This window comes from Phasianus colchicus, chromosome 2 (genome assembly GCF_987193195.1).
Source record: "Phasianus colchicus chromosome 2, bPhaCol1.hap1.1, whole genome shotgun sequence".
In the NCBI taxonomy this organism is placed as follows: Eukaryota; Metazoa; Chordata; class Aves; order Galliformes; family Phasianidae; genus Phasianus; species Phasianus colchicus.
Genome location: NC_143437.1, coordinates 13,375,457 through 13,395,489, shown reverse-complemented (window position 1 = coordinate 13,395,489; position 20,033 = coordinate 13,375,457). Strand labels below are relative to the sequence as shown.

Below are 20,033 nucleotides of genomic sequence, written 5' to 3'. Positions count from 1 at the left end.
TTTGATTGTGATGAATAACTGTAGTTCTTAACAGGACATGTTGTGGAGCAGTGCTTCATGGAGAGCTCAGGAGGTATGGAGCACAAGCAGGAGAGTTGTAAAGTCTATAGGAAAGGACATGCATTTTTCCTGGTTATGCTTAGGAATAAGGCATGCCTTGGCACTTGCTCAGAAGAAGAGATTAAAATGGGAGCATATGGGCTTTCCTGACTTCCTTTTAAACAGTTGGAGAGAAGAACAGCAATAGCACTTGACTTTTGAACTCTTCTATGATAATTGCACCAAGGGTAGCTGACTGTCTTAGAAACACACCAACAATATAAGCATCTCAAAACTCATCAGAGCTAGAGGAAATTCATTAGCTGTCTTGCAAATTCATTTTACTGAGGTGTATAGAATGACTACAGAGGAAGGAATCACAAATTCTAACTTTCAATTTCGAGGGGAGTTAAGTTGCTAAATACCCTTATAAATTAAGTCATAACTCATCTGCTCAGTGTCATTTGTGAATTAAAGTAGAACAAAAGTAAAATCTGATTTTCTTAGCTGTTGTCTAATTATCTCTTTGCTGCAATACAATCCTTTCTGGCGTTTTCTCATGCTTCTGATGCACAAGGATTTTTATTCTCAGAATCAGAAACTGAGGATGTGTATATGCTACAGGTATCTGCTGTGGCAGCCAGGCTAACTCTGTTTACTTGTAGATATTGAGGAGTCTCTGTGTACGCATTTCTTACTTAATTCAATGTAACTAAATAATTAGGCCTTTTGTGTGTGGTTTTCTTTTTTTTTATTAGACAACCTTTTTCTATCAGCTTTTGAGTATGTCGTCTTTCTCTAGATGCAAAGTGGGTGACATCTGTGATTAATTGACTTAAATTTATTTCTATGGTTGTAACCAGAACTTGAAAGTTAGTAAAATGCTTGGATTTTTTCATTCCAAACGTTACTTTTTGAAGGCTTCAATATGAATTTTCTTTTTTTTTTTTTTTCCTCTCCAGTTCTATTTTCTCTCAGCCAATCCTATCTTTGTAGATGTACTGTACTTTGAGGCCACAATGCTCAAGATACATTTACACTTATTATCTTTTTGTTTTATGTTGCAGCCAACAATTTTCACATTACTGCCTACTTTATGAAGAGATGGGTTAATCTCCGTTGTGCTCTAGGGAAACATTATCGTGGTAAGGAATCAGTTTCAAATAGCATTACTTAGAATTATGCATTTCTGTGAGTAAAAATAAAAGGGAACTGATAGTTGTTAGCTTTTGATCTACTTAAGATTTGTTTTAAAGCTAGAATTTGTTTACTCTAGAATATGTTGTCTAATAAAAAGAGAAATATTTCTTAAGATGTGATTATTATTCTTTTTAAACTTAATTTTAAATTTTTGTAGATCTTGCCTCAGGTTTATAAGCTAAGTCACACCAAATTCTGTATGAATGATGAGACTCAGCATTTTACTGAGTCTCTACAGGGTGAATCAACTAGAGGTTGCAGTATGAATCACTTCATTATTGCTTGAGTGTCTTGTGACATCAACTGTATAGTACAAGTGTATGCAAGAAAAAGCTTTAATTCAACTCAGTGCTATAAAATCTTTACATAGGTGATATCATTGGACTAGATCCTTTTTTCGTGTTTTCTCAAGCCAAGATGCTCAGTAAGGAAGTGATATCAATCCTGTCCCGCCAACAGCAATAAAGAAAAACTGTAATGATCACTGCCCATTGTGCTTAGCTTTTCATATTTTTCTTTTCATGTAAAATAAGTCCAGCCCCTAAAAATATTGACTATTTGAATGGAAATTTTAAAGATATTTCTTTGTTGTTTTTTTTCCAAATTGAAATTCATTTTATTCATGAGTGTTTAAATTTTTCTTCAAATACCAACCCTTTTTTATTCTAATTCAATATTGGTGGAAGAGACTGGAATTTGATTTTAAATGTTTTGTTGAACTTCTGTCTGCCTCCTGGAAGAACTGTATCTGCAGTAGTATCTCAGCATTGTTTTCTCTGTATTAAATCCAGACCTTTTTCAAGGTCAGTGAATACCTACTTTCATTTTGTTAGCCAGAAAGTGAGATTGTTGTGATGTATAACAATAAAAATTACTAACCAGAATAAACTTGCTGTACCAACGCTGCCAAAAAGCAAGGCTTTGATTCTGCAGTCAAAATTTTTCTTCTACATGAAGTTCGTAGCAAGACAGGAGCTTCATTTTGCCGAGTTTCACTACTAATAAAAAGCAGAACATATATATCCTCAAAAAATATTAAGTCCTGATGTTTCTTTTCTGTAAGAATATACCTAGTATTCAGCAAACAGACAAGGAGCCTAACAGAAAAAGAATCCTGCATACTGTGATTGGTTTCTCAGTATCTAAACTAAACTTATCTAAGAGATGATTCTTGGAACCCCACGTAATAAATTTAGCCTTTGTGAAAGTTGCCCAGCTTTTCTTCACAGCCCTTTGGAAGTAACTTGTAGACTGCTCACAGTTTGAAAGCCATTCTAGAAGACCTTTGGGGGTGGCCTTCAGCTCTTGAGAATACAACCTGAGAAACAATAGTCTGGTAATAAGGCACAGCCACAGCACGAATATTTCTTTGGTGCTAACAGTTGATATTTCTGAAAGGCTCATCATATTTGTTATCCAGTTATAATAGTTTAACTAGCTGTTGTGCCAATAAAGATGAATTATCTGAATTCTCTCTGTAATTTTTCAAACAGTGACAAGTATAAGGTAATTTGTTTTAACATCCCTATCTTTCATAGTGATGACTTGAGCAAAATCACTGCTGGTGAGCCCTTGGAGGGCTTTGTCAGGTACTACTGGTGGTGGTAAAGAAGCATGACCTTCCAGAGAGCAATTTGCCCATATGGAGGATCCGTGCTGACAAATTGTTTACATTCAGCCAGTACCCTACTTATTATGTAGAAATCCTTCAATTTTCAGTCTTCTGTAAACAGAGATTTAGTTGTGTTCGCAACAAACTATGTAAACTTGAGTAAAATATATGATTCAAGTTTACTAATTTATTTATTTACTTTAAGTTACTGCAGTCAGAGTTGGAAACACTTGTCCATAGGCTGAATTATTATATCAAGTCCTGTTGGAATATGTTGTGCTATGATGTACTGTGTTACAGACATGATTAACAGCTTTTGTTATGAAAAGACTAATCACCAGAATTGCACAGAATAAATGGTTAAGTGTGTTTTCTGTAGGTTCTGTCTGGTATATTTGGCCAGAGGTATATGTGGGCTAATTTGCAGCTGTGACTGTCTTCTTGGGAGCTAAACTTACTCTGACATGCTGATTAAATTTTTTTAAACAATTTTAAAACAAAAATGAAATGCATGTATGTTTTCAGTATGTGTTTTTTTAATATGTGTATAATTTTCGTCTTCTGCATAGAGCTACGTATGTTTCCAGACAAATTTGTTGTTTGTATCAGTAAACTTGAATTTAATCCAAGCGCTTGGACATGTGAAAATGGTGCACTGGTATGTACGAAGCTGTTCTATAATTTTTCTGGTTTATTTTATAGTGGTAAGATGAATGTATATGTATAGCTATAATTATCTGTATATTTGTGAACGTCATCTTGTGATCAAAATGTCACATTAACAGTTGTACAGAATATTTGGGAAGAGATCCTTAAGTGATTGTTTGAAGCAGACAAGAATTTTTGGAAGTTCAGCATTTTCAGAATTTTGTGATTTATCCTTGAAACACTTTATTTTCCATGAGGATAATGGAGCAGATTCTAATGTCAGTGGCTTTTTTGTATGTTTTCTTAGTTCTGCAGGACAACTCAAATGAGTCAGTGCTAGGCCCTGTTGGGGGAAAAAAAGTCCCCAAGCATTTATGGACGGTGGTGTGTAGTTAAATACCATAAACAATTCTGCTTAAATATTTCATCTTGAGAGCTTTATAAGGGTCAAAGGCTCATGAATTTCATGCTGCAGTTAACTGCCAGTTGTCTCAAGAGTGTTCACGTTGGCCCAGGTGGCCTGCGGTACAGCACATGGTCTGCTCTGTGCTTGCAGTAAGAGCCAGCATTATGTGCTGATCTCTATGAATGTGACAGTCGTTTGTCTTGGGTATATTAAAATATATTTGACATCTTAAAATAAATCTGAACATTGTACTTAGTACTTTTTTATATCAAGCAGGTTTGTGTTTACTGTGCTTAATGCAGTTTTTATTATCTTGATTCTTCAACTGGTAAATATCCTTAAATGTCAAAGCAGTAAGGAAATACTTTTCTAAGGAAGACATGTCTAACTGCTTTACAAGTATTCTGCTATTTTGAAAATTATTATTTTCTCAGTATTGTCTTGAAAAACTATTTAGACACTTTTAATGGAAAATCCTGCCTTTGGAGTTTGACTGAGAAATAGTTATTTCTTGTTTAAGAATCTCTTATGAAATATTCAATTTCCTCCTTTGCTATTTGTATTTAACTTTAATTGATGATAAATTTTCTTCTTAGTTTTTTTTCTGTGAGTCTGTGTAGTAAGAAGGCAAATGAAAAATAGCATTATATAGTCTTTAGTTTGACTATTTGGAAATTTGATCTGTTATATGGAAAATCCTAGTCATTTTAAACATTTGTGTTTAAAAACCAAACAAAACAACAGCAAAAAATTGCACATCAAATAATCTCAGTGGGATCATACTCAAATCAATACTCTAGCCTTGGGAGTTTGCTTTTCTAACAGATGCAGTACATGCACATAAAACAAGTGGGCATGATCAGTGTAATGTGTTGGTAGAAGAGAATAAAATAAAGTTATCCTTAAGTCATCTTCCCTGATTTGAAAACTAACAAGAAGTGAGTAGAGCTGCAGCAAATGTTCTGCAGTACTTTCTTAACTCTTGGCACACTAACTTAAGGGGCTTCCTGTGGACTGCTTTATTGGTCCATCATTTCTATAGCATGTTAATGCTAGATTTTTCGTACAGTACAGTTCAGTACTTTGCCAAATTGAGTGGGTGTATGATTGCAACTGAGGGGTAATTTCAGTTTTTTTTTGTCACTGAAGAAATAAAGACCGATCTGCACTTTGTGTGTGTACTTTTCACTATGCAGTTTAGCACTGACTGTGCCCGAACTTTAAACTAGATTACAAAAGACCACCCAGAAGACCTTTCTGTTGATAGACTCCAGTGTATTCTGTCATGGGCTAAAAATGAGGCATATGTTTTGTTTTCCTCTATATGTTGTTTAGGTTTGAATCATTCATTTCATAATATTGTATTTAAGTTCGTTTTTGTATCTAATCAGCTCACACCCTTCGTTTGAGGGTCTGTCCGTGTTTTATAAAAATAGTTGACTCTGTGTTAGTGGAGACTTTGTCACATTTCAGTGTCGCTTATTGTCATTACAATTAACTTAGTTGAGACTTAACAATTTTTATTTTTGTTTTATACCTGCAGTTATGCAGTTTTATGGTTTTGGGGTAAGCATTCGTTCCTGAGCTATTTTGTCCCTCCTGGGATAGACAGTGATTAAACCAAGTTTCAAGAGATGTAGCCAGATAAGAAAGGTTAGTTTTATGTCCCTACACCTTAGGAAAGATAATAATTATATTGCTTCTGAGATATTCACAAGCACAAACTGTATGCACAAAATACTCAGAGAAGTGATTTAAAATCTTGTGATGCATCATGTAAGACCAAGGAAAAGGTGGCTTAGGCAGACTCTGTCAAATTAGATTTAAGTTTAATTAAAGATTTGAGAGCGCTTCTAAGGAGTAGATCTGAAATAAAATAGAAGATGAACTGATACGTAATTTTCTCTTAAATCTATTTAGAAATGGGTGTTGTCATATCTATGAAACAGGCTGCAGGCAGTAATTATCATTTTCGAAGAAATTTCTTTTTTAAAGAAACATTACAGCAAATTACTGAAAATAATTCAGCAAATTGGAAGGCTCAAGAAAAAGATGGAAAAATAGCCTGGCTTAGTAGTGCTAATTCAGTACAAATATAAAGCCATGGGTTCCTGTTTTGCAAAACAGTGTTTGTAATCTTGAATAGTTTTGTCTTGGAAAAGAAGACCGCTTTGGGAATATGGCAAAAAAGAAAACCCAGGCAAATGAAAGAGCTCTAGAGAGATCAGTCATCTCTGCAAAGATTACGACATTTCTTGGGCTGATTATTATGTAGAGAGCTAAAATGGAAAATTGGAAATGGTTATCTGAAGAAACAATGTAATGGAAATGGGTGGAAGGTTTATTGAAGGTTTGGGAGCATTTGAAAATGTGCTAACAATGGAGTATTCATTGATAACTACATCAGCTTTATACTGGAATCTATAAGAGGAAGTGATTGTAGGGAAAACATAAAGGAGGTTAAGCTAATGACGATACTGATGTGGAAATTTGAAATTACCATTCATATGACATCAGAAAAGAAAGTGGAGAGCAGGAGATCCTGCTTTGATTAAAAAAATCTCCAGGTTACTAGTAAGCTTTGTTAAGTTGCAGAAAAAAATTATAGAATATTGCTCTTAAAAATAAAACAAAGCAAAATAAAAAAATAAAGCAAAGCATACGTAGGTACAGTAGGAGAAGAAAAGTCCTAAAGATATGCCCTGTGCCTTTTAGATCTCCACGAATGAAAGAAGTAACATTTCATCATCTTCATACATGTCTCATTTTATAAATTGTTGTGACATATTTATGTACATTGCAGAATTCTCTTTATTAAAACAAATGTTATAAGAGAGCAAGTGACATAATTTGCTTGGATTTTGATTATGCTGGTAAGAGGCTTCTGATTCTCCCATGGAAACATGCACTCTTAGCTTTGATTAACACAGAACTTGATATTAGTGTGCGCTGCTGCAGCATTGTGCTTGTTGCAAGGCAGAATGAAAAGGAAAGCCTTTTTTTTTTTTTCAGGCAGGAATAATTTGTAACTGTTACTAGAGGATTTTGTGTGAATTTAGTTATCTTAAGAACTTTAAGGTGTTATCAAATTGAGCAGGGGAAGAAGGAAATGTTGTGGAATACAGTTGTACAGTTCACAGTCTATAAACTATTGTATCACAGTTAAACTGCTGTAGTTTCTGCTGAAAGGGCAGTCCGTATTCCCTCTAGTTCCAGCTATGTATTGCTTTCCTTTCTGGTTACAATGGACCAGCCAAGTGATTCTTCAGCCAAGAATGAATTAGTTCACTGAACTGATCTAGAAGAAAATGATTTACTTGTGAAGTTTCTTTTTTTTTCTTTCTGCTAAATTGGAGGATTAGTTTTCCCTCATCTCAGTTTACTTAACCAACTCATATTGTGTCCAGTTGTTGCTGACTGTGACACAAAAAGTGTTGTGGGAGCATGCAGCCAGGACTCGGAAGAAGACAACAGGATTACCCTCTGAGGTAGCAGCTGATAATTACCCTCATTTAGAGGTAACATCCAAAATGCACGCTAATAGTGCCTTTTTAATACTTGCTTGGTGTTCAGATTCATTATCAACTTTTAAATTTCATAAAATCTATTTTTCATTTGTTTTCAAATATTATGCAAAATTTTATTTGGTCATTCTTGGAGACATAGCTAAAGGAAAACAATGCTAAGCTGTAGTTTGACAGTTTCTTTAAGAGGATTCGCTGCTGGGGAAACTGCAGACCAACAGATCCTGTCCATATACCACACGTGGTTGAACAGCTGAAGAATTTTCTATTTTCTCTTCGAGTTTCCACTTCTGACACTTCAAGATTTTGTCTTTTTTTTTTTTTAATTTATTTTTTATTTTTCCCTTCACCTTTCATGTTTAACTCAGTCTGATGCAAGACTGAACCATACAGTGCCTCCTGCCTTCCCTTCTCTGGTCTGTGCATTCTTGTCCTTGACATCTGTCAGCATTGGCATGTGGGGAGCTGGATCAGTTCACTGGTTCCTCTGAAAACAAGGATTTTTTGGTTTTCTTTTTTGCTGTTGTTGTTGTTTGCATGGTTAGCTTTCAGCTGGATGACTTCAGTGGCCAGGTTCTTACTGCGTGGCTGCATAAATACTCATTGATGCAGAGGCTTTTGGTGGGACTGTGTGTTTGATAAGGGTGAGATTTCCCTTTTAATGTCAGGTGTAGCTTTAAAGAGTGCTGTGGTACTATTGTTTTTGACTTGGTCATAAAGAAGAAAGCTACGGCAGTTTTAAACTATTCACTCCAGTCACAGGTGTCTGCCTCTTCTCCTTGAATATCACCACTTCTAAATAACAGAGTTTGCGAAAAGGTCTGTGTGCTTGCACCTCATCTTGTTGTAATTCAGTCTTACAGATTCATACAAACCAGAGTTCATTGAGCTTTCAGCTAATGCACCAAATGAGTGGGAGCAGCTGGGGTGTGTGCTCCCTTCTGCCAACCCTGATGTGGGGGCAGAAAGCTCTGCAAAAGGGGAGGGGAGGATACCTGAGAGTGGTAATGTGGGAGATTGCTGCAGTATGATTTGTTAGAACTTGTCTTAGTTTCTTCTTACAGCTTGCAAACAGACTGATTCATTTTCTGCATGGCAAAGAATGTCATAGCTGTCTGCCGTTTGTTATAGTAATGTTCCAGAGAGGTGGACAAATGATGAAATGAAATCTGACACAGTTATTTCAATTAATCAAGACTAGGGAAGGCCGTGGAGGTTTTCAGAAAAGCCTCACAATGGTTGGTGCGAGAGCGTTAGGACTGTAAATGAAAATAAATTGATAAAGGTGAAGTCTTTCTACTGAGAAGAGCAATTACAATGTTTGTGCATATTGCTGAGTGAATAAGCTAAAATCTCTGGAAAAAGGCCAAAAGTATGCTACAAGGAACCAACTTAACTCAGTAGTATTATTTATTGGTAAATGAGACCAGATATCGATGTATATAAGGAATGAAATAAAAAGTAATAACTGCATTGTCTTAATGCCAGTAAGCAAGTTGAGCATATCTTCATTAAAACATTATGTACTTCTCATGGTGCAAAATGTAGATGAAGGGTACTAGTAGTATGTAGAGCCCTGTAAATGCAACATAAATTCTTAAGCATGTAAAAGTATTTCCAGATGAAGCAATCTGCAAAAAGGAGGGACAGCTTGAGTAATCTTTTACTGATTTTAGTAGTTGCTTCTTATATGAGTACTCCAGTTGATTTAAACACAACTACTTAGCAGCATTCACAAGATCTCATTTGTCAAAGCGTTGTGGTTATTAAAGATATTATCATCTGTCATCATCCTTCACCTCCCTCATTTTGCTCTCCCCTCTCACTCTCTTGCTGTCCCAGTTTATCCTGGTCTTTAATACAGATCTGAGCTCAGATTGTAGACTTTTCACTGAATGATGTTCTTTCCTCTCGGCAGACTTTGAGAGGATGAGCACTTCCAACAAAGGTGCAGGGTGTAAAGTTGTTAATGTTTAAATCTAAACATTATTACTTGCCATGCATCTGAGAGATTTTGATAACTAGTGTGGAAAGATTTAACTAACTTGAGATTTTGATAATAATTTTCTGTATTCCTCTTGTTAAAAGAATTTGTCAGGTTTTTTCTTAATTTTTTTTTGAAGAGCAGTCTGTTCCTCAGTCTCCAGCAGAAAACTGTTAAAACTGATTAAAATTGTACAGCTTGACTGAAAAGTAAGCTGAAGCCTATGATGGTATGGCTCATGGAAGGATGTTTGAATAGTTTCTAACTTCTGCTGGTCCGTTGGGTAATTCACTCCCAAGCCTATGGCACACATTTTTGATATGTGTGTTTGCACACATTCTGTGCATATTGCATATTGTGTACAAGTTTCCATTGTGTTGCAGTAAATAGTGACTATGACCTGAGTTTGGAAATGAATGCCTTGGTACTGAATGCATTTTCTGCTTCTCTTTTTTCCTCATGTGGCATCCTTAATCCCTAGCAGAAATCTTAACAGGTTGTTCTGTCATTGCTGGAACTTAACAAAGCAGCTTTTTTTTTTAATTTATCATAAATCATCTTTTGCCTTCTGCCAGTCACCAGCTTTCACCATAATGCCACTGATTTCCTGGCTTATTTCTTGCTTTCCCGTCCATTTGAATGACTCCAGCTCCCTCCTGTTTGGTTCACTGCAATGTTGTTGCAAGGACCGAGCTACCCTCTGAAGAGACATCTATATGGGCTTAAAACATTAGGAAAGGAAAGTTGTTTCCTTGTTTACAGTTTTCTTTAAACATGTAGTAGCTGACTGGCTTTGAGAGTTTTGTAAGCCTGTTGTATTTTCTTGAGTTCACATGCGGGTTTAGAAACTATGTGAAGGGACCAATCTCCATGAGCTCGGAAATCTGGGGGGTTTGCAGAGCTGGGTGTTTTGTTGTGGAAACCAGGCTAACACATTGATTAAACTGTTGAATAGTAATTTTCTCCTAAGCTGTGCACTTCCGCTTATTACATATTTTGCTTGTGTATAACCAACAAATCAAGAATTAAGGTTAGTCTTTCCAAGATCTACTACAGGTCTTAAATGCTGTTATAATTCTGTAGAAAGACTCTTCAGATTTTGTTTTTCTAAGAATGACTGTTTTGAGTGAATGAAACATGGTGTTCTATATGTCATATATTTTAAGTACTGCTTGATTCTGCTATACCATTTAGATTTGACAGGCAGATAGAGGACTCTAATATCAGGCTGCTAGAAGCTGTAGCACAAGATGGAGTGGCTTGCGGTGAAAGTAGTAGATTATCTCTACTATGGTAAGTTGAGGGAAATAGCTGAGCTCCATATGAAATTGTTGTTGTCTTGGTTATTGAAAAAGTCTTTTAAGAATAAAATGTACATTTTATGTGAATGTTCTCATCAAGAACTAAACTGTAAGATTAGTTGCAAAGGTTGGCTGCAGATCAATGTTTATAAGGCACTGGTTTTATTCTTAAAAAAAAAAAATTCCTTAAATTTTTCTTTATTGACTTTTGTAAAGATTATTTTGTTTGAAACACCATTCTGTTTTCCTCAGTTTCTTATCAGTGGACGTTCACTCTGAAGATAGAATCTGAGTCTGCTAGCATCAGTGTATAAAATTAGAATGATTAATAGCTCAATTACTTAACATTAATTTTAACACTTTTTGCCTTCAAGCAAATACACACACAGTATATTGAGTGCTTCTCGAGTATGTATATAAATCATTTGTTTTGAGAACACTTTCTGTGGCTTTAGAAAAAGTGTTATGTATGTTCTCGCTACTTGTATTAGATATATTTGTCAAGTTAAGTAGGCCCCCTTCTAACTTGGATTTTATTTTATTTTTTAATACAGCATCACAATTTTTGGTTTATGCCATTTGCAGCTTATTAAGAATTTTTCTTTTTCTTTTTTTTTTTTAATTATCTGGAGAGGTAACTGAATTTCCAATAAGCAAAATATCACTGAAATCCAAACAAAAGACTTAAGTTGCAGAAAGGTATTTTCCTCATATAATCTGTATGCTTGAAACCAATCTGATCCTTTGGGAACCTTCAGAGTGTGCATCACAGGACTTTGTAATGGATTGGACAAATCTTGGACTAAGAAGTACACATTGTAGGTACTCTTGACCAGCTAAAGCATAACAGTTGAGATCCATAAAATCAGACCAAAATGAATTTTGGTGGTAGATATTGAAGACTGCTGATCTGGGAGTTAGATTTTGCTTTCTGTGCTAAGCTGGTAGATTTTAGGTTATGCACTGAAAGGATCCTGTTTTCTCTGCTTATTACCCCTGTTTCAGAAGAATGCATTTCAAAACCATCATGTTCCTTAAAAATAGCTGCTTCAAATGGGAAATCAGTACTCCCATGTGTAACATGGAAAGTGATCCTTGCTATTTTTACTATAACTTTCTGACATACAGAACAGTCCATTTGAAAATGTCAAGTAATATTCTGCAAGTCTAATCAAGGAATTGTATTTCAGGTTGAGAATACTATCCTTTTCTGTACGTGGAAAATTACTGTGAATGTTTTACAGTGCAGGAGTTCTGACTGAGAGGGCTGGGGCTGTTCAGCCCAGAGAAGAGAAGGCTCCAGGAGACCTGAGAGTGGCCTTTCAGTATCCAAAGGGGGCCTATAAGAAAGAAGGGGACAGACGCTTTAATAGAGACTATTGTAATAGGACATGGGGAAATGGTTTCAAAGTAAAGAAGGGCGGTTTACATTGGATATAAGGAAGAAGTTTTTTACAGTGAAAGTGATGAGGCACTGGAACAGGTTGCCCAGAAATGTGGTGGATGCACTGTCATTCAAGGACAAGGTGGATGGGGCTCTGAGCAACCTGATCGAGCTGTAGGCATCCCTGTTCATTACAGGGGAGTTGGACAAGATGACCTTTAAAGGTCCCTTCCAGCTCAAACAACTTTATGATTCTGTAAGTAGAATCTGTAAGACAGCTACGTTGCTGCACTGAAAACACTGTAATCTTTGCCTCACAGGTCGTGAAATGACTGGAAGATGATTTTCCATTCATGTATGGTAGGGTAGAAGGCTAGACCCAAAGTCCTATCACTGTCTGTTTTCTATCAGTTAGATTATAGTATCTGATTCATCCTTCACTAGCAAGTCCCCCCACTTCTCTAATGAGTCCTTTTCTGTTTACCAGATTGAATAGCCCTGTCTGACCTCTCTGATCTGCTGGGCATCTATTATAAAAGATATTGATTATCTATTATAAATTATATTGAGATCTAAAGATCTATGTGATTGAGCTTATGACACTGCTAATGTGACACTGACATTAAGAAAAATCATGCAATTGCAACTTACATAAAGCTCCCAAGAATAAGTATTTAACTGATTTTTTTCACTAATTTTAATTTTTTTCATGTGTTACTGGGATAATACTTTATAACGTTGTTTCATCTATATTGTTATATTCAATTTGATGTTGGGGACTGTCTTGCTGCATGTGCTCAGTGGGGCCTCAGTGGGGACTCTTCTATGCTACTCCAATGTTAAATATGATTTATGGGACTCATTGATGTTTTCTATTAAGTTTTTTTGCTGAGAAACTTGAGCCACGTTGATAAGTGCAACTCAGAAATAGTGTGGTTTGTTTCCTTTAAGCAGACATGAAATTTAATTATCCTTTACTGTAACTTTATTGGTACATAAGCATGTGCAACAGTTGTCCTGAGCATAGTAGGAGACAACTAGAAAACGTGGATCCAAACTAGAGGAGGGAAGGGGGGCAGCACTGTTTGCTTTGACTTTTTTTTTCTTTCAGACCTACATCCCAAACCCTCGATTGAAAAAAAAAAAAAAAAAGAAAAGAAAAGAAAAAAAAAAAAGTGAGCAATATTGTAAGGCTTATTTGTGGAAAAGGGCAAACCTTTCAGTCTTCTTCACGATTGTGAGTTGTTAGTTCTTTTGCAAGTATTAAAGCAACTTTGCTAAACTGAGCTGTGTTGGAAAGAGCTGCAGATGGCAGCCACCCTTTTTTGAATGTTTTTGAAGGTTTACTTTTAATTTTGAGTTTGAGTGTAGATAGTAGAAGAATGGATTTTCAATTTGAAAATCCTAAAAGCAAGTATATTTTGTGTCTAACAGTCATTTTTATGTGTGGGCGTGAGCAGAAGTTTTTGTTTTTTTTCCAGACATCTCTTTGGACAAATGTTAAGGATCTTCAGTGCAGGTTTTGCGAGGTCAATATTTTGAGCAGGTAGGGTAGTAAGTCTTCGTAAGCTTCATTTCTGCGCGCCCTTAGCTGAGTTTTAGTGACAAAAAGGAGTGAGCTTACCCTAGGATTTTAAGAGCCCAGATTTCTAATAGATCTTGGCAGTTCAAGGGCTAAAGAAGCATTTTAATCTTTTGTGCCCACCCAGTCTCTATACAAATGTAAATATGTCTGTCTTTAACAATTTGCCAAGAAATGTGGTTTTAATTTGTTAGCAGCAACCCCACTCCCTGCAGCTCTTTCAGAGTCAAGTCACAAGTCTGGCGGTGCTTTGACGTTTTTCTCTGTCATGGTGTCATTGTTTATATGATGTCTGCTTCTGCTGTCCTCCTTTTTATGCCTGGAATATTTTTCTTTAATTATTTCACTGCCTAAAAGGAATTTGGGATTACTAGACAGGATGAGAACAGATTAGCTTTTTTTTTCTTTCTTTAACAAGTTCTGAAGTTCCCATAGGAAATAAATAGTATTCCCAAAACAGACAGGATTTTTTATTTTTCTTAATTAACTAAAATAATTAAGTCTAATAAGGAAAATAAAGGAAGTATCACCAGTAATGGCTGAATGTCTTAGTTGTATATGGAGTGCCCATTGTTGTTATTTGTGACTCTTTGCCTTCTATTGTGGACTTATTCCAGCCTTAGGGAGTTTACATCACTCCTAATAGCAAAAGGCTCTTTGGTTCCCACAGAGTTTTTCAAAGACTGACTCATATGCCTCATGTTAATTGTTCAGCTCTCAAAATACAGCACTTACAGGGTGTGGTTCTAAGGGGAAAATCTACTGTACTTAGAGGGCATGTTCAGAAGCGTTTCACATATAAATCATTTTGATTATTTTTTTAATACCTTAACCCTTTTCTGTCACTATGTTGTCTGATAAAGTTACTGGCAAACAAAATGAAAGGTTGATGATGGCACAGCGAACGTGTTTGCCCTTCCATTCTGGACCATTAACTTCCAGTCTGACTCAACCCACAGCGGAATGGCTTTGTTATCTCCGCCTCTTTCTGGGGTCTGCTCTTCACACCCTTGACTGTACATTCCAGACAGCAGTCGTTCAATGCTCATAATGGGATACAAGTTAGAACTGAGGTTTATTGCTTACTTGCAGTAGTAAGTATGTGTGGACAGCAACTGTCCTCGATCCTCCCCTGCCTGCACTGACACACAGGTTTTTGTACAAAGCTACTTTCCACCCATTGTTTACCATATCTAGGAAAATCACCTTAGTGGTCTGGTGATCCTATCGTAGACTGCCTCACTGATGTTCTCAGCTGAGGACTGAAGCAGACGTAATGTAATTAGCCTTTCCAACTACCATAATTTGCAACTAGGGAAGTTCAGATGCTTCTGTTTGTACTTCTCTGGCTAAGTAAGAGTGCTCTCCGGCTGCTCTGATACAGCATTATTGTGCAAGATCCTTCAGTCTGAGTCGTGCAGATGTTACAGGAAGTCAAATTAGTTTCTGCAGACTTTACAGTTGGTCTGTGCATTCTCTTAGAAGTAGCACAGATCCTTTAGTATCTTCATAATATTTCCTTCTTCAGTAGCTCACAAAATATGAAAACATATGAAGTTAAATTAGGAGAGTCCATATCTCTCGCAGGAATAGAAGCAGCAATTCATCCTTCAGATTAAACTAGTCAGGCTTGATTTTTGAGATTGAAATCTCTTTGCACACACGTCCAATGTATTTTGTGCTTATTGTAAACATGTGTTGCAGTGTTAGTGCACAGAGCTTCATGCATCTGTTAATGTACACACAAGCATTTGCACAGATTGCCTCTGAAATGAAGGCTCAAAACAGCTGTAGTTTTTTGAAGTGTCAAAAGGGCCTGTTTTCTTTGCCTGACCTGACTATCCTCTTTCTGCTTACAAGACAGAAAGCTGATTTCACTGCTTTGTTCTTCGAATGAGTGGTGGGATTTACCCCTTCTCCGATAGAAACTCATATGGGCAGGGCTTAATCCCACCTCAGTGACAGGTTCCTGAGTGGCGTTCCAGGTAACATGTTCCACATACATGCTTAGCCTCCTGCCTATGCTGTCCCTCCGTGCTTCCATTCTTTCATACTGCCTGGCTTTTAGTGAGCTGGATTTACAGCTCGGATCAAGAAATGTTATCAAGAAGCACTCCCTACATTTGATGACCCTCCAAGTCAGAAGTTTCATCATTTGATCTAATGGAGAAAAAAGCTCTCAGAGGAAAGGAGAAACAGAGAGCCTCTTCTCTTCTTGACTTTGCAATGTTTGTTTTTTTTCTTCTCTAGCTTCAGAGATAATATTTTTTTGAAGTGTGTGGCGGTTAATAGTGAAGTCAGCAACTGGCCCTTCCCTCATTGAGATCCTTTCATTGTGAAAGGAAATGCTCACAGCTTGAAGAAAAAAGAGCATTTTCCTTCCCTCTCTGTTGCCTCAATCTCATATTATTTAAAAATATGGTACTGCTGTTAGTTGAGACCAGAAAGAATTCCCCTGTTGTCCTGTAGTAGCCAACCACCACAAGCTGTGAGTGTTTGAATGTTAGCATTAAAAATTTTAACCCTTACCTTCTTAAATGAGCAAGTAATACTCTGTATATATTTTGTAAGTATGGAAAATTATGGGAATTCTTCTGAGAATAAGAGTATAGACCACTGCGCCAGTCAGTCTCTTCAGAAAAAAAACTGATGAACATGCTCCTGTCTGCAAGAGAGATTCCTGGCATTTGTCACAGTTTGAGCCACAAAGATGTCAAATATTTGCCAACAGTTTCCTCAGACGGTTTGGAAAGCTGCATCCTTTATGTTGCAGTCTTGTTTGTTTGTGATATATTTTAGCATATGAAATATGTTCATTGGGAGTCTGAAAAGGGAGTGAGCTGACTCGACCCAAGTATTAAAAAATTAATAATTCTCTTCTTAGCTGTTTCTTTTAGACTGCTCGGATCAGAATAATGAAGAACATCTGCAAGTCTTGGTATTAGAAATGAAGCTTAATGTTGAATAATTGTATCTTGATGTGTCACATTTCAAACCTGTGTTTTCTTTTGGAACAGAAAGAAGTTTCCAATGGGACATCTGAATATTTTTCTGAATCTGCTGAAAACAGAAAGCTTAAGCTTAGTCTGAACGAGCAGATAAAGCAAGATATCTTGAAGGAAATGTATGTCTCTTTGTTTCTAAGTTGTTATATTTATAATCTGATAAAATTTGTGTTAATAGAATCTAGTCTATGTAGTGAAATGTCAAATAATATGAACTTCTCTGTAAAGGATTATTCAACATCAATAAGCTGTCGCTCTGCTGTGAAGAAAGCACATAAAATGATCTATCTTATTCTGTACAACATAAAAAATGAAAGCTGTTATAACCCGCGTAGATACCTCCTCTAGCACAAGGCAGAACCAAAACAGGGTGTCTTTTTCTTGAAAGAAGCTCTGAGCCAAAATAAATAAGTGCTGTTTCAGTCTGGTGAAAAACACTTGCAAATATGTATTGCAAGTATTTCATTTGTTTTGAGAATCTGTAGTGGTTGTGTGATAGTCTGGATATTTTGCCACAGCCGAAGAGTGCCCTGCACAGCTCTAGCCTGTAGTAGATGAGGACTTCAGTTGGTCAGCAGAGCATGTTGCCTGCTGTACCAGGGTGCTATTTTTATTTGCACCAACTGCCAGAAGTTCCATGTATTTAGTATATCAACTGTGGACTTGGGTATTTGCTATGAACTCTGGCAACTTCAATTTTAACCCATGTTGTCTTGTTTGTTGTTTTTAGAAGGGAGATTAGAATTGGAGGAATGCCAGTTCTAGCTATTCTGTAGGAACCACTTTTCCAAGGAGTTAAATATCAATCTGGGAACTGCTCGGTGCCAGCAGACCAGCAGAAGGCAGTCCCAGTATGGGGTGTTCTATAGCAATATCTTAGACTAAAAACTTTAAGTAGGCAGCTTCAGTACTCGTGCATAAAGTTCATTTCACAATCTGTGTGAAGTTTGGATTTGTAGGTAAGGCACTCTGCCGAGGAGTGTGTATGAACTGATGCTCTGTCATGTCCTGTGTGATTGATTCCCTTTTCCTGTATAATTCCTTTCAGAATATCATCTGCATGCATTACCTAAGTCCTTCCCAGATGAGCAGGCTTGATATTAGATGAGTGGTGGTTAGCTTTAAAGTAGTGCTTTGAAATGTCCTGGGAAAAATTCCAGAGGAATGTTTCTAAACTAGAGATTAGAAAGTCGCACAGGCGCACACACTGCTTCTCCAGCCTGCCCCCCTCTATTCTTTAGATATGCATTATGCATACGGATATCTGGGAATGGTTTGGAATCATTTAGGCACTTATGACATACTATTTTATCTAGCCGGTTTGGGAAGGAATTCAATATACTTATGTTGTGTTGACCTTTAACACTTGTAATGAATCCAGTTCTGCCTCTTGGAATAGAATGTGAACTCCTTAGTGGCTTAGTCATTAATAAGTAGGGTTCCCCTAGTGCAGTGGAAAATCAGATGGATAATACTTGATATTATCCACACTAGGCAAACATTACAGCTTGTCAAGATGATATACGGGGATTTTTTTTCCACATTCAAAAAGAGAGTTGCCCTGGTGGTCTTTCAGATTTTGTAAGAAGGGCAGATTGAGACAGCAAACATTTCTTTTTATTAAAAACAATATCCCTTTTTATTGCAGTGTGAAAAGGACAAAAAAGGGGAAAAATAGTGTAAGCAAACCTCAAACCAACAAGGACTCCAAGAAAGTGGATCTTGGCTCAGTGGGCTTACAGACAGGGAACAGAAAGAATGACTGTCAGACTTCTCCCAGTCCTCAATCAGAAGTGAAATGGAGGAGCACAGGACGGCTACAGAACTGCATAAATACAGCTGAGAGCAACTTGGAGTTTCCTGTTTCAGAGCTGGAAAATAATGTTAATCAGAGACAGCCAGAGGATGCTAGCAGCCAGCAAAAACCTCACTCTGTGGAGTGGTTGAAGTCAAGACTTCTAAGCAAAAATTCTCCTTGTAGCTATGAGTCAGCACTGCTAGGCCCAAAACAAAATCAAAAAATAACTGAAACACAGGCTCAACAAAAGAGTTGTAGTTCAGAAGAAAAGTTAGACCATTTCAAAGAAATATCCTCTGAAGAGGCTCCCTTAATTCCTAGCAACACAGAAAGGAGTAAGTGCAGTGATGATCATCTAAGTCTGTTCTTGGAGGAGAAGACCCCACTTAATTCCAGGTTGTTTTGTAAACAAGACTTAACAAAAATTGCATCTGATGAAAAGTTAGTTACTTCTGGAAAAAAACAATCCCAGCCTCTTTCTATGAGGACAAACCAAAACGAGCCTGACACAACCACTGAAGAATTACCTGTCGTGCCTTCATCATCCTATTTAGAAATGCAGGCTGTGTCTTCAGAGAAGCTGATCCAAAAAAGGAAAAAAGAAGGTGAAGATGGTCTCAGGAAGTTAAAACTACGAAGGCTTAAGAGGCCATAAAGACCGAAATATCACCATGGTAGTGTGGGTGGACAGCCAGATTTGTGTTTGGAAAGCATATATAAAAAGTAGGAAGCAATTAAATTTAAAAAATATATTTTTAAAAAAAGTCAAAATTAGATAAAATTTTAAATAACGAGTTAACAAGGCATCTTAGCTATTTGGAACTGTTATGAAGATAATTATATCTTTTCGTATTAAATGCATAAATATTGTACAAACCAAGGGTAATATTTAGAGAAAGAAAAATCTCCTATACCATAATATTTAATAACCAAAATTTCAGATCAGTGGTTGTTTTGATACTATTAAAAAGTCCTGAGCTCAAATAACTATTGTAATCTCTCAACAGCTACAGTTATCTTTCTTTTTTTCCTTGTTTCTAAACACAGTTTATTTCAGTCAAAATTAATGCTTTTCCATGTGAGGAAGCTTCTGCTTCATTCATATAATGTTTACAAGAGTAAGACAAATTGAGCTAAGGCAAATCCAGCATCTTTAGCTGGATTTTAATAGTGCTGGTAATTGAAGGGCCGCATTTTCAGTTGGCTTTCCCTTGCTTGTGCTTGGGCAGTTTTCACATGAATATGTATTTCTAAACTGAGCTGTGGATACAAGTGATCATGCATTCACTATCTGTAAAAACGTAACACAAACGTGCACTCAGATTTCAAAATCAACCCTTGTTTGTGTGTGAGGTCACCACACGGTGCTTTTCAGATGTTAGCAATCAGAATTTTTTAAGATAGAGGTAATTTATAACTTTTCAAGGTTTTTTAGTACTCTTTTTGTAACTTGTATGCTAATGTGCTATGGAAATGTAACTTCCTATTTCATGTTTATATTTTTAAATGGTTAAAATAAAATGGCAAGCAATTTCCTTTTGATCCTTCTC

General features: G+C 36.5%; 1 protein-coding gene across 15 annotated transcripts in view; it reads left to right on the top strand.

The window, feature by feature from the left end:
* SLX4IP (SLX4 interacting protein) overlaps nucleotides 1-20,033 on the top strand; it is a 113,322-nt gene that overhangs the window by 54,927 nt on the left and 38,362 nt on the right. For 14 of the 15 annotated variants that reach the window (XR_016463961.1, XR_016463962.1, XR_016463959.1 and 11 more), the window contains 4 exons: nucleotides 1,107-1,184; nucleotides 3,421-3,509; nucleotides 16,698-16,804; nucleotides 18,334-19,206. Coding sequence is in view for 1 of the 15 variants with exons in the window: in XM_090134850.1 (XP_089990976.1) it covers nucleotides 1,107-1,184; nucleotides 3,421-3,509; nucleotides 16,698-16,804; nucleotides 18,334-19,138 (1,079 nt within the window). In the remaining 14 variants the exon portion in view is untranslated. Of the gene's footprint in view, nucleotides 1-1,106; nucleotides 1,185-3,420; nucleotides 3,510-16,697; nucleotides 16,805-18,333; nucleotides 20,019-20,033 lie in introns of those variants that run through there. The other variant, XM_090134850.1, reaches the window with a different exon arrangement.